The 18,023-nt window shown below is 39.7% G+C and overlaps 1 protein-coding gene across 13 annotated transcripts in view; it reads left to right on the top strand.

Moving 5' to 3' along the window:
* Nucleotides 1-18,023, top strand: part of ST6GALNAC3 (ST6 N-acetylgalactosaminide alpha-2,6-sialyltransferase 3) — a 548,516-nt gene that overhangs the window by 194,855 nt on the left and 335,638 nt on the right. For all 13 annotated transcript variants that reach the window (XM_031465411.2, XM_031465409.2, XM_064493440.1 and 10 more), the window contains one exon: nt 17,358-17,552. In XM_031465411.2, the coding sequence (XP_031321271.1) occupies nt 17,358-17,552 (195 nt within the window). The remainder of the gene's footprint in view (nt 1-17,357; nt 17,553-18,023) is intronic.

Genomic DNA, 18,023 nt, shown 5'->3' with positions numbered 1-18,023 from the left:
TAGGATGATTTACTGGTCAATGAAAACTTCTCACATAAAGGCAGACCGGTCATTTGTGCACAGTCATTTGGGGGGAAGGTAGCTTTGCTTTGTACTCACTAGGGAGCTCTATTTTTGATGAGAGACTGTACATTTGTTCGATGGAAAGAAAATAGCTCTTTGCACCTTGCTGGCTGAATTGCAACTATTCTTCAAACCTCATTGTTCCCATTATTCAGTATTTAAATACATGTAATGTCTTTACCACCATTAGTCAGTATTTCCAAAGAGCTCTTTTTCTTAAATCTCTGAAACCCAAGACCACTTTTCAAAAAACAGTAAGAAAAAATTTCCCTGAGAATCTTCTTAGAACTTAGCTTTAATATTAGACTTTTTTGTAAAAACCTTTAAAATCTGTTGTTTCATCAAAATTGTTTGTAGGGAAAACATAAAGCTCAGTATTGTTTAACTGCCATCCAACAGAGGACTATCGTGTTGCACTTCTAATCGAAAAACAAAGTGAACATAGTGGTGGGCTTACAGAAAGAGAGAATTCGATTTGATTAGATTAGCTTTAACCTGCCCTGAATAAAACTGTCTGCCTTTCCTGTTATTTGTCAGTGTTTATAGCAGGTTTCGTCTACAGTGCTTTCACTATTATTTCCAGGCGGTAAAAGGCAGTCAAGCAGAAAAGACACTCATAAATATCAAAAAAGAGTAAGTTTTTTTGCATTTCAAGGGCTTTGAAGGTCAAGTTCAACCCACTTAAGGGAAGCAGAGTGTGTGTGGTAGCATGTAGTTAGTTGTTGTACTTAGGCATACAATTTGTGTGAAGTTAATGATCATGTCTATTACTCTAAGGAAGTGATAGACCCCGGGAAGATTCTGTTTATTTTATACATTTTGTTCAGCTGTTAGAAGGTAAAATAAGTCAAATTTCCATAATTTGTGATGAGAAAGGGAAGCTGCTTAATTTGTAGAGCATGAGCAGGTTGTGGAGCACTGTGATTCTTTGCTTGTTCCTTTCATTGTAATTTGGTTCTTCTTCCTGGCAGCTTCCCCACTCCACGCTATGAAGAGAAAGAACTCTGTTAAGAATTTTTGCAAACCAGTGAGAGATTATTTTTTCCTCTAGAAGACTTTACTGAGATGTTTTCTTTTTCTTTTTCTGTATGAGACTTTATTTTTTTTTCCCACCAGGGAGCGTGAGCAATTATAGTTTAAAGCTCCTGAAAATAGGTATGTTCTTCGATATCACAGAGCTTCTTGAAGATTTTTCCAACAAAAGAGACCCAAAGGTTGTATTTCAAGGTGGTGCTAGCATGGGCCTTTGTAGTTTAAAACTCTCAGGATGTTCTGCCAAGTGTGTTATTCTTTGGAGGTGTTGGACTTCAGTACTATTGCTTTTGGTAAAGGGAAGGTGTTTGAGTCTGTGTGTGTGTGTCTTTGTGTTCTCACCACTGCTGAAGTGAGACTTAGTAGTTACAAATTATTTCTCTCATGTTGTAGGATGAATAGAGAGAGGATAGGGAATAGGGAACAGAAGAGACATTTCCAGAGCACTCACTGTGTGCCAGATACATAGTGTATATTACTTTCCAATCCTCACTTTTACTATGAGAAGTGGTAGGTTACTACCCTCATTTTCCAGGTTAGAGGTTCAGAATGGTAAAGTCCACTTGTCTGGGAACAAACTCGGGTTTTGGTAATGTCTGTGGTTAGCTTATTAGGGCAGGCTCTGGAGAGGAGGGAGAGGAGGAAAGAATACAACCTGGAGCTCAAAGTCTTTTCTTGGGAAAAGACTCTGTGTGTGTGTGTGTTAGATGGAAGGGAAAAATACCTTTTATTTTCATGCAAAAAAATCCTTTGAGAACTGTAGTGTGGAAGAAGTTCACGTGTCCTTTTCTTCCTGAGGAAAGGCCTTTTGGTCACCCCACTTAGGTCTGGGCTTGCTTCTACTTTTCCGGACTTCTTTTCTTATCCTCCTCTTCCTGTCCTTTGTCAGTTTTCAGTCTGCACATTTCTGTTGCTTTCCCTATGTTGAGAATTCCCTCTTCTCTTCACTTTTACCCTCCATTTCCGGACCATGTCTTATCTTAGAAGACCCAAATGTCCCCAATAGTATTTTACTAACCAATGAACCAAGAATGTGTATTCAGTAAGTGTTTGTTGAGCACCATCTGTATACCGGATATTATATGAGGGAGATGTACTGGCAACAAGAACAGATGCAAGGCCCTGCGCTTGTAGAATTTCAACTCCAAGGGGGAAGAAAGGCATCAAATTATTTTATAATGAACACATACTAGTTTTTCTCCTTTATATTTTCTGCCATCACCAACTTTTCTTATTTTAGGAGAGCAAAGTGAGCTCTGACCCTGTATAGGCATGGTGTAGGTGCTCAGTAAATGTGTGTTGATTTGCAGAAAATACTAAATTTCCTTAGCCCTCATCTTTCTTCTTACAAAAAAGAGACTTTAAAATAAATAGTTTTTGAGGAGAATCATCTTCTGTAGTTGACTACCAGTTATAAGCCAACATTTGTATGGAAATTAGGTGTTTATGAAGGAACAGCTCTTTATAGCCTTTATTAGAGTTAAACCTTGTTAATTCGTGAGGAAGGGACTTTTGTAATCTCCATTTTGCTTAGAACTCTGTAGACAGGACCTGATTTGTCCACTGTGGAGCTGAGATTAGAGTATAGTCTATCTCCGCATCATTTTTTCTTTTGACTACATTGCCTCTTGAAAATGATGACAACAAAACATCAAGAGATGTACAAGCATCTCAGTTTCTACTTACAATCACTGTTTTTTTTTCCACTTGAAAAGCAAGGATGCAAATTGTTGTATTCATTTAATATATTGATTCACCAGCATTTCTTGGGTACCTAATATGTGCAAAAGACTGGGTTTCCAGGATTAGGAGTCTTAGATGTGGTCTTCCCTTCAAGGCAGTATGGTTTACTGGAGTAGAGAGAGATGTGTAATTTAATAAATATATCCTTGAGGTACAATGGAAAGATCACTAGCTTTTTAGACAGTCTAGTTTGAACCTTGACATCACTACTTATTAGTTATCATCCTGGCCAAATCATTTTTCCCCTTTGACCAGCAGTTTCCCAAATTGTAAGGTGAGAAATAAGAGTACTTATGTGCACTGCAGTTGTAAATATTAGAGGAAGTGTGTGTAAGGGGCCCAGCACAATTCCACACACACAGTAGGAGCTCAGTTAATGCTACTACAATTATAACATGACTGAGCCAGTGCAACTTTTATATATGTGTATGTAAATATATAAAAATTATATATATATATATATATATATATATATATTTGTTTTAGAGCTATATCTGTTTTATCTATCTGTCTCTCTGTCTGTCTATCTACTACCTGGCTATGGACACCCCTAGAATCTAGGGACTAGTTTCCTGATGAGGCTGTAGAAAGGCTAGGGCTACTGTCTGAGAGGAGGTGGAATTTTTTGACTCTGAAGACCAAATTTGTTTTGTTTCATTTTGTTTTTGTTGTTGTTCTCTTTTTGCTCTGAACTGAAATTTTGGATAGAGTGAACTATACCAATGTATGCAGCCATCAAAAAGCATGGAGCCCTCCAAGAACTACAGGATGCTTGCTACAGCCAAAATATGAAGAATGAGCCTGGGGAGGCTGAGAGCTAGGCTGGACAAATAGTCAGAGGTCGGATCACAAAGGGACTTGGATATCATGCTAAGCCACTTGGGCTTTATCTTACCATACAGACAACTTCCTCTCACCTAAACAGAAAAGGACAAGCCTAGAATTAGAGTGGTTGAAACAACTTATCTTGGCTTGTGGAGTTCTTGGTTGCATGGAAAGAAGAAATCCATTAAAAATGTATTTGAAAACTGAATAAATTATATATAGATTATATATTTATATATATATAAATTATATATATAGATTATATATTTATATATACAAATTATATATATAGATTATATATTTATATATATGTGTGTGTTTATATATATATATGTATAAAACAAGAATCTTTATGATTGGTGGGTAATGGAGAGGTGAGAGTTCTAGTGAAATAAACCATTAAGGAAACATCTTAAATCAAATCCTCAAAGGAGCATGTGGTGATGGAATGTTACAGACCAAAGCACCCTGGGGCAAATATGGTCCCTTACATGGCAAGTTCTAAGGCAGCAGAGACAGGGCTCAGAGTGCTTGGACCCCAAGTAGAACCCTGAAAGTCAGCATAAATATTTGATGACACCTCCCTTTCTGTGAAGAGGCCCTCTCTCAGTGGGAGTGGTATCTGGTATCTCTCAGCAGAACAGAATTATTTGTTTTTTTAAGCTTGTCTGTATGTCCTGGAGGTGGATTCTAAAAGCTCCTAAAGTATTTTGATTTTGAATTCTCACAAAAGTATTTTTTCTTTCACAGTAATTCAATATAAAAGGCAATAAAAGTGATATATTCAGAAGTATTCAGGCCCTGCTATCAGTGCCACACGGGAATAAACTATCTTGCCACTCGCACATCCCACGGGAGAAAAGAATCACAATTCACATACAGGAAATATTGCATGTGTTCGCCTCTGTTTTGCTCATATTGTCTGTGCTGCTGAAAGGCAGATTTTTTTTGCAGATAAAAGCTGCCCTGTCTTGCTGAACTGCTCATCTGTTTTGCTCTGGAAGAAAAGGCTTTGTTAAAATCAGGAGCAAAAGCTCGATTTGCAAAATACGGCCTAAAAATAACAAAACGCAGGAAAATGTCAAAATAGGCTAAAACTAGGGGCCAACTTCATGCTTTGGAAAATTGCCTAACAAATTTGGCAAATATTGTTTTTTTTAAGTGAATCAGAATTACGTGTTTTCTAAGTGCCATCTTATGAATTGGTGGTTAGGTGCTCGAGAATGTAGGAGGGTGTGGAGGAGGCCTCGCTCTTGCTGCTGAGCTGAGCCAGTAGACATGAGGTTAGAGGAAACGGCCCCACCAAGCCTGCCTGGACCTGCAGAACTGTTCCCAGATCGCTGTGTTTTGGTTTGTTGACACGAGGCTTCTGACTTAGCTGCTTTTGCCAGTGGGGAAGCGTTGGTGAATAAGACAGGGAGAACCTCTGTTTTTCAAGAACGCACAGTCCTAGTCCCGCAGGGAGGAAGATAGTAAGCCAGTCATTGCAACAGTGAACAGAGACGTTTAGTAAACGGGAGGTTCAGTGTTGAGGGGTGGTAAACCCTTCAGGGACTGTGAAAGTTACAAAAGAATACCCACCTAGACTGGGTCTTGGGCACCAGAGCTGAGATTTTAGCTGAACTATTGAGATCTAGCACAAGCTTACCTCCCGTCAACTGAATCTGTTTCTAAATTTGGTGAAATGGCCTTAGTTTCTTCACAACTATTTATTGGTAATTCTTTCCCTGAAACTACCTTTGCATATATTTTTATGTTAATGTTTACTGAATAAATCTGAATGTTTGACTTATAAAACTAACAAGTAATCTCCAGAGAAATCTCATCTTGATGCAGTCACATATAAGATACAAAAACAGATTTATTTTTCTCATTTTGATAAATATACATAGAATTGAAAATTTTCAGACTCTCTTTGTTTTGATTTCAGGTTTTCCACAAAGTAACTTGGTGGACATTTAAAATTCCAGTCGTGAATGCCAGGTCTTAGTGGAAGTGGTCTGACCAGGCATGTTAACCTGTCAGTGTCCATATACACGTGAAAGACTGAACCTGATCCTATTCTGTACAAATATATGGAAGCTTCTTTTGAGACAAGGGTTAAGAAGGAAATAATCTCTTTTGCTGCAGACTTTTTCTCAGCAGGTGCAAAATAGCTGCAATCAGGTAGGCTTTGGTAAGTGGCAGCCGCTATCTACCAAGTTGAAAGATCACAAATTCTCACCCCATTTCTATTTCAATTACGTAGTCACCAGGTTCAGTTTGTGAGTGACTGAAGGCATGCCCTAACTATGTGATAAGAATGGACCTGGACCCAGCGTGGGGGCCATGTACAGAGCTGTGCTGCAGACCTTCCTTGACGTGACAACCGCTCTGACCAGTCAGAGTCCCTGGTCATCATCACAGTGCCATTAGACTTGAGAGCCAGCTAGGTTCCTAAAAACATTCCATCTTATGGATGAGGAAATAGAGGCCTAGAGAGGATAACAATGTTACCTGTGGTCACATGGCTTATATAATTATCAAGGTATAGCCTCTGGCCTCAAGCTACTACCTGTTTTGTGCCACAGAGGTAAATATACCAGGTCACATTGATTAGCATCACTACTGCCTGGAGCATTGTGTTGAAAGGATTCTGAATTTGCATCCTGACTCAGGGAGAAATGGTACTGTGGTTGATTAGTAATGTCTGTCAGGGGAGAATGTGGAGCATGGTATGCTGCTGTTGGTTTGCTGAATTTGGTTGAAAGATGAAGATTGATTGGTAATCAAATAATTACCACGTGATGTGAAGTATGCTTCAGAACAAAGGGCTCTAAAATCTTCCTAGAGGGGTCAATGCCATTTCAGAGGAGGTGACTTTTGGATTTGGTCTTAAAGAATAAGTAGCAGTTTTCCTGACAGAGGAAGGAAAGAAAAAGGCATTCCATGAAGGAAGAACAGCTTGTGCAGGGGAACTGACATGTGGAAAGAATAAGGAAATCAGTGATTATTAATTGCCTACTATGTGCTGGATCCTAAGCTAGGTCCTTTGTGTATTATCTCATTATTTAATTTTCCTAGGGACTCTATGATTTTACAGATGAGGAACGGGGTCAGAGAAAATTAAGATGCTCCAGGTTATAGTGCTATTGAGCAGAGTTGCAATTTTAGTTATTGGGGTTAGAATAACTTCAGTGGTAGCCACTCAGAGGGACAGTGTACGTCAGGAAGAGAGGGCTGGGGAGGGAGGCTATCATTGGTTTGAATTTAGACTATTGAATTTGAGTTGTCTCAGTCATCCAAATAGAGGTGGTTAGTAGGGTTTTGGAAGTATGGTATTGACTGATCAGGTTATGATAAAGAAATATATCAGAGACTCTCTGATGGCAGACCTTGTGTATATTAAGCTTCTGCTTAACAGTGGGGATCTTTCTGTCTGTGCTATTTTAGCACAGGAGACTATAAGTAATAAACTATGTGCTTTATGTTGCACGAGCAGTTCAAATGACTGTCAATGCAAAATTAAATCCAGAATTGATAGGAAAACTGTCTTACTTAAAAATTCTGGTGTTCTTGGCACAATACTATTTATTGTCATCATGAGACCTATGCTCTGGCAAAACTCTACTTGTGTTCAGCAAAAGACTGTTTAATATGTATGTGTTCCTCTGCCAAGGTTCAACTTGACATACAAGAGAATTCTTTAAAGAGATGCTCGGAGGTGTAACAGTTGATATCTCTGCATGAGGCTGGGGTGCAGTATGTGTGTATGTGCAGGGTGATCTAACTGTGTTCAAAAAAAGAAGGTGTTTTGGGGTTTGTTTGTTTTATTTTAATTTTAATTTTAATTTTTTAACTAGTAATCTTGACAAGAAGGAAAAACCCCAAAGAATTTTTACATTGGTGAATCTCAATGTTCTGGGCAACTCCAGGACTCTTTGTCATCCTCTCTTTATGGACTTGTGGTTATGCTTCCTTTAGGGTTTAGGCTGAAGAATAGGTATTTAAAATAGTCCAGGCCCCATTCCTAATTCTCTTTGTTCCGTAGGAGGAGGGTGATGATGATTATGATAACAACAACAACTTTGATGACAATACCACCATATTTCATTGATTTAAAAGTGTATTTTGTTTGTTTGTTTGTTTCACATATCTGAGGATGCGGTGTGTCTTACACACAATATTTTGCAGTTGCTATTTGCCTGCAACAAAGTTAAATTTTTCCAGATAGGATTTGTGTTGTTTCAGCCTGTCACCTGGGGATACTACCAACCAGGGACCACTTTAAATTGAATTATTCACTGAGTTTTTCCTTGAGTCACATTGATAATGTGAACTTGTATCAGGAACCTGCATGAGCACCTGATTGTGGTTCCAGTTCTCTGGGGAGATTATTTTTCCTTTCTGTCTTCTTGTGCCTTTCTGAATGGCAACTTTATTTCTGGAATATTCTAACTTTAAGGGAATGACATTTTGGTGTCTCAGCTTTTTGCAGAGTTCTCTTATTAGACTCCCCACCTGGTTTTTCCTTCCTAATAGTATTTAGAGTAACGATGTGATAAACAATTGATGATGTCTTAGATCTGATGAAATACTCTAATAATGAAAGCTAACATGTACTGAGCCCTTTCCCTTTTCCAGGCAGGGCTGGAAGGCCCTTTATAGATAATAACTAATTTAAACCGTTAACAATCCTATTAGGCAGGTACTACTGTTTCCCTGATTTCAGGTAAGAAAATAGAAGCACAAACAGGCTAAGCAGTGTGCCCAAGGTTACTTATACTGGCTCATTTAGTGTAACTTGACCACCCTGAGTCTACAGATAGGCTGCTAGTGAGAATCCAATTTCATCCCTGTAAAGTTCCTGGCAGAGTACCTGGTATGTGCTGAGCACACAGCAAACAGATGGAAGTTCCTCAGCTCAGAAAAGGGGCCATTGTTGTTATTAGAAGGACAGGCTCTCCTTCTGTATCCACTTCTTATTCCATGATGTGGGATTCTAGCTTTAAGGATCCTCCTCAGACAAGAGTTGCTTTTCTGAAAAATAAGAATTCTTGCAAGTCCTGTCATTATGTGCTATCTAAAGGATGTTGTTCTAAGCAGGCTTCCTACTGTTCAGATCTGCAAGTTCTATCAGGAACTTCAAAGCAATGCTCAGTGAAAAGCCCAGTTTAACAAATATTTAAATTCTTCTCACTTTGCTTTACGTTTACCATCCTAACCCTCGTTCCTCAGCTCCCCTCCACACTCACATCAAAATTACACAGAGATATTCAAGTGAGGGGAATTAAGAGGAAGAAAGAAAAGAATCATTTATGGGGTTTTCCCCTCATAGAAAAACATTTTTTTCCTAATGATCCTAATCTGAGACTTTTTGGATAATTTATCACTTATATTTAGAAGAGAATAACTTTGAATCCCTCCATCCTTACTTCTTTCTCCCCTTTATTCTTTCTTTTCTTCCACAATTCTTCTTACTGTCTTCTAAATTTGAGACACTGTGTTTAATGCTGCCTGTATGAGAGATGTTTCTCAGATTGTTCACGTCCCCAAGGAATTTTTATAAACAAAATTATAAGGGAATCGTTCCCTCTCCCCTCTTCACTCCTTCTTATCTCTTTCTTCTATTTCTTTTTCTACGCACCACACCCCGCCCTTATCCATGAACTGGAAGCCAGGGAGAAATAGAGGGTTTTAGGGAGAATGCACCATTTGAGCTGAATTACATTTGAACTTACTGAGTTGGGGATGGTGGAAAACAGCAGGGCACCAGTGAGGAGCAGCCTGGAAAGAATCAGAGGAACTGGGTAGCCAAGGGACTAGATAATGGTGAGAAGTCCAGCTGGAAACATGGAGGACAGGGAAGGAGAAATGGCAGGTGAGACTTTCAAGCATCCAACCTTTCCTTACTTCACTGGCTATGTGGAGAGTCATGTGAGGTGATAGGTATGAAGGTGCTTAAAAGGTAAGTGCTGTCTACTGTAATGTCCTGTAGATTCACAGAAGAATCAGAGCACCCGGTGGGTGTCGTCATTGCCATCCTCATCGCTGTCATTCTCATCATTATCATGATGCTTTGGGCAGGCCTCCCTCCCTAGTGACATTAGGACCACCAGAATTTATCCTTGTGCTCCTCTGCTGTGCCCTAAGCACGAGGTAAGAACTGGGTTCTCAAGGACAAGCGCGTCTCTCTAGCAGTGAAAGATGCCAAGCAGATGTTTCTAGAAACCAGGAAAGGACACTGAAGACTATAAGGTGACTGAGAATTAAAAAAACACCTGGTCTGTTTACCTAGTTACCTTCATTGTCCCTGGTTAGTTAGCACCTCCCTTCCTGCAACAGAATGCTAGGAGCCCAGGGGGAGGACAACAGGTGGACTGGAACATATTTCTTCCCATAAGTACAAGGATTTAATGAAAAAAAAAAAATAACTTCAGGCTCCTCTGCCCCAATCTCTGACGATCTCATCCTGAGAAGCAGCCTTTTGGATTAGATTTCTCGGTGCCTAGCTGCACGGCCGCCCTAGGAGACTTGGCCTGCTGGGCCCATGCTTCTACATATTCAGTATCAGTCTTCAGCCTTATCTTGTGCTTCTGAAGAACTGTGATTCCTTTCTGCTATGTGAAAGGACGTATGCTGAAGCAATACAATAGAGATGAAGAGGCAAAGTGATATACAACTGATTTTATATAATTTCACAAATGAAACTGACTCAGCGAATAAAGCCATGACTGTTTTCGTTTGATATGGTAGCAGTCTGAAAATCAAATTAGGCCAGGAAACCTAAGTACCCTCCTCAAATAAAATAAGAAAAATATGCAGGCACATTGAAAACTTAGACATTTTTCATTATGGTTTTAAGATAAGTGTTAGAAAGTTCAGTGTGACCTCTTATCATGCCATCTGATGCTCTTAATTTTCACATTATCTTGAACTTCTCTATGCTGTTTGCAGCTATAGGAAGTCTCTTTTGGGGAAAAAAAAAAATCCCTGAAAAAATTTTGGCCACCTATAATTTTTCTCTAGGACTAGCTTTTTGCCCAGAATAATTTATGACAATGGTGCCCATGAGAACTCTATTGCTTTGGGTTTTGTGTGTGGGATTTATAATTCTTACTGGACTATACCCATGTCTGAAGGTGACATGTTGACATGGTTCCAAATTCTTAAAGTAGATCACCATATTGAAGATATTCTGCTACTTTAAAATTAATTTTAATGTTTAAATTTTATTTACTTATATATGTATGTATGTATGTATTTAAAGAAGCCATCAACACTTTGGTGTTTGGCTGCACTTCACTGAATAAAAAGATTATGGAATTGTGGAGCTGAGAAAGGAAGACAGAGCCATTCTGATATGTTGGTTCCTATAAACTGCCTGCCTTAAGATGCCATACTATTGATGATGAAGGGTACCTAATATCCTCTAGCAGAAGTGCAAAAATAATTGCTTTATTTTCCCATACTGCTAGCTAATAGCACTGTAGTTGTTCTTTTTAATACTGGGAGTAGAGCCAGAATTAAATTTGGACACAAATTACTGATGTTGAAATAAATATAATTACCATGCTTCAGATCAGTCTCTTAATTTTCCATATGAACTAGGTATTTTGTTTATTGACAGAATGTATTACAAAATCTACTAACAGCTAGCACCAATTTAAAAAATTCCTGAACCAATCCTATAAGAGTGCTCCAGTTGATATGAGTAACAGTGAACTGCCTAGTTAATTCATACACTAAAACACAGGCTCTGGGGTCAGAACATCTGAGTCCCATACCTGTCTTTGCTACTTTCTCACTCTGTGACCTTGGCAAGTGACTCAGCATCTCTATATCTCCATTTCTTTATCTGGAAAATAGGAATTAAAGACGAATTTCTCCAACTAATAACACATTAATACTATCTTCTTTTAAGTCTATGATGATTATTTGCACATATCTGCTATATCTAGACTTTATTCCCAGTGTCCCTACTAGGAGAAGAAAAGCCAGTCTCTTAAAGTAACAATTACAGTTTTCTTATTGAGAATTTAATGTCCAGTAGTGATATCTGAAGTCATGGTCCATTGTTGGCTTTTGTCATTGTCTTTCTTGAAAGGTCTTTCCCACCTCTCCATCCACTGACTTCACCACCTTCAGAGTGAGCATTCCACCATCAAGTCTGACCTTCTCTATCCCACACTTAGACCCCTTCTTTGGATTCTACGATGAAAGTCCAGACTCCTTGACATGATATACGAGGCTTCCCACGATCAGATCCCTGCCTGCTGCTCTAGCTTCACTCCCTCTGCTCTCTTCAAAGCCTGCTTTTACCTTATCACATTTTCTTCGTCAGCCTCCTGGATTCTGAAATGCTGCTCATTCGCCTGTGTTGACCTTATTTGACATTCACCACTTTCTTCTTGATGACCTCAATGCTGCTTTTACCAGCTATGCTGCCTAAGGCTGCCCTGGATGAGCTCCTGTGTGGACGCCACCAAATCTAGGATTGTCCACCTTTTCTTAACCCTCCTTTTCTTATCCCCTCAACAAATGAGTGAGATTTTCCCTGGAATTCACCGTAGTTTAACAGGCAGGATTCAGTTTGTTGATTCAATAAATAAAATAAAACAAATGAAGGTTTTATTTATATACTCTGAGCTTCGCTAATTCATCCTTGTGCAAATGGGAAGAAGCTTTATTGTATTAAGGGAGAAACAGATTTGGAGCTTGACTAAAGGCACAAGGTAGAAATACATTGAAGACACAACTTGTTACGTGGGAGAAGAAAGTGTATCTGATAAGGTCACAGATAAGCAATGGGTAGGGTCTCATCAGTGTGTGAAGTTACTGAGCTTTGATATAAATAATACAGTTGACACTGTGCTTTCATATTTATTATTGAGTAAATGATAGCATATGGATAACAGTGCACTATTCTACCCTGAAAGCAACTGATTCAGTTATTAAATAATACTATTTAAGTAGAAAATATACCTTTATATTATTATTTATCATTTATGAAAAAGAAGCCAAAAATCTAGCAACTGACTACCTTAAAAGGTAGAGAATCATTCTGTGGTTAAAGGCTGTGGTAAAAAGAATAAAAACATAAAAATGTTAGTATAGGTTTCAAAATTGCTAGGTCCAAACCTCTGCAATTGTTTTCTTCCTAAATCATGAATTCTCTGTGGGTTTTATTTTGAAATAGGTATTTCTGCTATAAAGTCTGATAAATGATATTCCTACTCTAAAAAGCGAGCAACTGGAATGCCACATTTTTGATGCATATTTTTGCAGCACAGAGGGGATTAAATTCTAAATGTCTCAGCTGTTAAAGGCCCCTTCAGACTTGCCCAAAAGAAGGAAAAAGCTTTCCCTAAAGCAATTCGTCAGATCTGTTTGGGCACAGTGACATTCTCTCATCGCTTGTGTGGATGAGTTGTGCTGAATAGTTCAAGTGTTTGCAGCTGCTTGGAATATTTAAGGAAAAGCTATCTCTAAGTTCTCATCTTGGTTTACGCGGGCTGGCCAATGCTCACCTCTGGCTTAATGTCCACCAAGGCTCTCACAATGAGTAGTTATATCATAAAAGTGACATCTTCCATTCAGTGCTTCCATCGAGTGCTCACCACGTGCCCAGAAATGTGCTTTGCTTTTCCCAGCCATTGTATCATTTAATATTCATGCTTCTGATATTAGGGGAATGACTTAAATTTATGTTTGTTTTCTGCAGTGTGAAAAGTTTGTCAAACCAAATTTTATGCATCATAACCTTGACAAGTACCTACTGTTGCTTTCTCTTACCTCATTGCTGGTTGTTGAATCTTGGGGATACTCTGATTACTTCAGTAAAGGCAGCAGTGATCACTAACTTAAACAAAATTGTTAGACATAGAACACGTGTGTAAACAGGTAGAGTCTAATTTGCTGATTGTTGATGGACTCAGGACAGTTGAAAGAATAAGCAACTGATGGGATAAACTCAAGTCAAACAACTGGAAACAAGGTGTGTGTTAAATGGCAAATTAGAACAAAATGAAGTGACTGATACATTTTCACCTGATTGGAAGGTGAAGCATGTTTTAGTTATAAAACAGCACTTGTATGCATTTATCCTTCCATTATCCTTACGTAAGGTAGATGGGACAGATGATTGCATCTGATGTAATGCATGTGGCTTATTATTTTTTGTTATGATTTGAACCTTATTGACTTTCCAGCATATCTCCTACCACATACAGTCTGTGTATTCTTCTTCCAAATGACTTGCATGTTTCTGACCAAATTAAGGCCTTTCAAAAATGTCTATGCCTTTGTCTATGCTGTTCCCTCTGCCTGGAATGCCCTTCCATCTCCGCTAGTCTAACTCCTCATTCTTCAGGACTTCGTTTGAACATCACCTCCTCAGACAAGCATTCTTTGAATGACTGTTGCATGCACAGTACTCCCCCACTTCCTCTGGGCTGCCACAGCGCCCTGTGATTACCTCTATCACCTCGTTTGACGTGTGGTATAATTTTCTGTTTACTTGCCAGGTGCACTAAATTGTGACTCTTCAGGAGCATAGTCTGTCTGTCTTTTATGGTTTTACTTCTGTTTTTCAGCACCTTGCCAAGTCTATACAGAGTATGGGCTCAATGAGCAATTGTGACTTGAAGGAATGAATATATTCATGTACATCATGGATATTGGTATTTCGCTACTGCCCCAACTCCCACAAACACACATACACATTTTTACTGCGTTCTAGTGTGTGTAGACTTCGAGTAGACTCATGCATGGGTTTTGTTGTAGTTGTTGAAGCTCAAGGTCCCGATCTGACAGAAGTAACTACTGGAAGAATGCACTTCGTGTTGAGTCCCGTAGAACCTGTGCCTGGAACACAGAATGCGCTTGACATTAGTCCTTTGCTAGTGAAATTTCAGGTGTTTTTTTGTTTTGTTTTGTTTTTTTTTAGCAGCATGATGAGAATGCTTTCATGTTAAACAAGAATACAAAATCATGAAGAAAGTCCAAGAATCAGGTTGAGACAACACAACAGAAGTGGGGCTGGAGCCGGAGCTGTGAAAGGAGCTCGTGTTGCACTGTGCTCCCAGGTCTGCACAGAGGAGTCTGTGTCTGGCTCCCACTCCCCCTTGGCTCCCCTCATCCTCTCCGTGCCTCTTATTTGGTTCCCTCTGATAGAACATGGGAGGTGGACAAGGATTACTAGGGAGCAGGCTTTGACAACTGAGGTTTCATTCCATTTTGAAGTTTTTCTCGAAATGGCCAATTTATTTTCCTCACCTGGATGCGTTCTGTATGTGTTGCTACGCGAGATCAGTGAATTCAGAAAGGCCCTCCACGCTTTTGTCCCCAAGCCCCCAGCCATGCCATGCAATGCAGTAGCCAAGAGAAGCCAAGAGCCATGCTGGGCTCTGGAATAGCCAAAGGCACAAATCCCATCTGGATCTCCTTCAGAGCAAGCTGCTGTTTTGCAACAAGCTACCAAGTGGTGGTAAAAAAGTTCTTACCTGCTTACTTAATGGGTGACTTGTCCCTTTGCTTTTATTTAGCCATCTGTTCTGCTGTATGTTCCTTTAAACTTGTAAGATCCATCACCTCGTTTAAGGTGTTACCTTGACACATTGCAATGTTGTGGACATAATGATTCCACAGAGAAGCAAATTAAAAGTTTTTCATGATTAGAAGGTTAAATGAGGTAAGGTTGTGGTAGTTAGTGGTGAGATAAGGGGTTTTGTGGAAGCAGAACTCAAGGGACTTCTAGATGACTGGAAAATTAGGCTGGCTAGACAGGGGCATGGATGGGGCTTTTATAAATTACAGGAACTGAGCAAGAGTGAAGACTTCCTTTGGGTGTCTCTGACGTCATCGCTTCGTTTTGCTGCCCTTACAGAGGTGATGACTGTGGTCCCAGGGAGGATACAGGGGCCAGCTTTGGGTTTCTTTTCTCCTCTGAGACATTCTATAAGGAGCAAAAAGCAGCTGATTCCACCAGGAAGTGGCGGGCTAAAAACACAACGGCGACAACAGACATTGTTATTCCTAGAAAGTTATTTGGCTTCCCTTAAGTTTGAAGAAGAATCAGGGCCAAGCGCAACTTCAGGAAGGAATATTTCATTGTATCTTCACCCTGGAGACAAGGCAGAGTTGTTCCGGACATCTGCCCTCAGCTCTGCTCTTTTTTCTTAGTCTAGACTTCCTGCCTGACCCCTTGATGGCTTCACCCTGAAGACCCATCAGTCCCTGAAAACTTAGACTTAGAAAGTCAAGGGCTTTGTTTTCTTACTCTTTTAAATCAATTCCTGCCCTGATCGCCCTGGTTTCTCCTGATATGACCAGTATCATTGCAGTTGCCTGGACTCAAAACCTCAGGCATTTCTAAATTTTCTATCCACCACTTATATCCAATCAGTAGCCAAATTCTCTGTCTTCCATCTAAGCTGAGTTTCTCTTGTCTTTTCTCACGTTTCTGCTTCCTGTGCCATGGCCCTAGTTTCTGCCCTCATTTCCTCTGTCCTTGCCAGTTGGAACATTCTCCTAACTAGTTGCTGCCTACCTTTCTGTCTGCTCCAGAGCGCCTTAAACACTGGTGTTTGATTATAACTTACAATATTGTAGCATTTCAAAAATCAAACAAACAATGAAAAGTCTCCTCTGATTTTCCATCATCTAACAAACTCAGTAGAGACTCAGCTTGGTATCTGAGACAGTCCATAAAGTTATCATTTGTATTTTCAGCTTTTTCTTCTTCTCTGTGCTCCACTAAAATAATGTGGCTATGAATAAATGCATGTTGTTTTGCCTCCGTACTCTGTTCCCTCTACCTAGAAAGCTTTGCTCACACATCTCTATTGATTAAAACACAAGCATTTTATCAAGCTCAATCTCAAATACATCTCTCCTTTCCCTACCCCAGTCAGATGCAGTTGCTTCTGCTCTGCTTTGATGGCAACACATTTAGGGGATGTTCTTATGCTGCTTGGCATGGATTTTTTTTTTCCTACTCCTTTTTGAACCTTACTTTTGCATATCCTATAGCAGAAAGTTTCCTGCCTGTAAAGGGTGTAAGGTATAGAAACAGAATAATGATTGATAATGAGATTGCGTCTGTAAGAATGTGAAAAATCCATTCATTCATTCACTTGAGCGTTTGTTGGGTGCCTGCAGCATGTAAGAGACTGTGCTAAGGGCCTGGGATACACAGAGCGACATGGCACGGTACATCCCAATTCCCCAGGAACACAGAATTTCATGGAGGAAAAGTCACAGAAGGAATTACATATACCATGAAAAACATACAACAATAGAAGTGCTGTTGAGGTGTGAGAGTGATGGGACTTCTTACCTCTTATTAGGGTAGATAGGTTGGGGCTGATGGGAAGGTAGTGGAGAGGGAACTGAGCAGGTAGGAAAGGCTTCCTATAGTTGGAGATGTCTAATTTGGGTTTTGAAAACTGAATAGGAGTCATCAAGGAAAATAAGAAGGTAAGAAAGCATAGGGATAGGATGAAAAGATAATCCAAGAAATCTGCTTTGCTTGCTCTCAGGTTCCACACATGAAGGCAACCTGGTCACCAAATGATTATTTTCTGTCTCCCAGTGAAATATCCTAAATGACGAAATCCTTTGAGCCCTTTGAAAGAAAAAGGAAGACGACTAAAGGAACCTCTCTGAGACTGCTTTTGGTTGAAATCATTCTTCTTTTTTTGAATGTCTTGTAGAGAAAGTCTGTGATCGCGGTGAGCTTCATAGCAGCGTTCCTCTTCCTGCTGGTTGTGCGCCTTGTAAACGAAGTGAATTTCCCATTGCTGCTAAACTGCTTTGGACAACCTGGTACAAAATGGATACCATTCTCCTATACATACCGGCGGCCCCTTCGAACTCACTATGGCTACATAAACGTGAGGACACAAGAGGTAAGACCTCAGACCTAAGGTTTGAGGGTAACCATGGTAACAGCTTTTCTTTAGGAGCCAGGTGGCTTCCAGTCACTGAACGTACTCTGCCCCGGTGAGCTTCCTTGGGGCCCTGACAATTTCTGTTTTCTCATTCTTAGACATTTACTGACAAATGTACTTTACTTAGACATTTACTGTCTAAAATCTGCTGCCCCTCATACGTCAAATCTTCTGATTCACTGGCTTCATGTGGAGTTGAGGAAGCAATTACCTGTTTTCCTGGTGGTTTGTGGCATAACATACACATCTTTCCATTTAGAAACTCTGATCAGCAGTTCCCAGCAGGAGAACTGACTGGCTTTATTTCCTGGAGGTCAACTGGTTGGGGACAGCTCTTTGTAGAATTGCAGAGAAGCATTTATACTCTTTAAAACTCTGTAATCCTTAGACCTGGAGCTAGAAAAGGCCAAGCTGATTTAAAAATTCTCA

Source organism: Camelus dromedarius, chromosome 14 (genome assembly GCF_036321535.1).
Source record: "Camelus dromedarius isolate mCamDro1 chromosome 14, mCamDro1.pat, whole genome shotgun sequence".
Lineage (NCBI taxonomy): Eukaryota > Metazoa > Chordata > Mammalia > Artiodactyla > Camelidae > Camelus > Camelus dromedarius.
The sequence above is the reverse complement of the archived record's forward strand: the minus strand, read 5'-3'. Positions and strand labels throughout refer to the sequence as shown.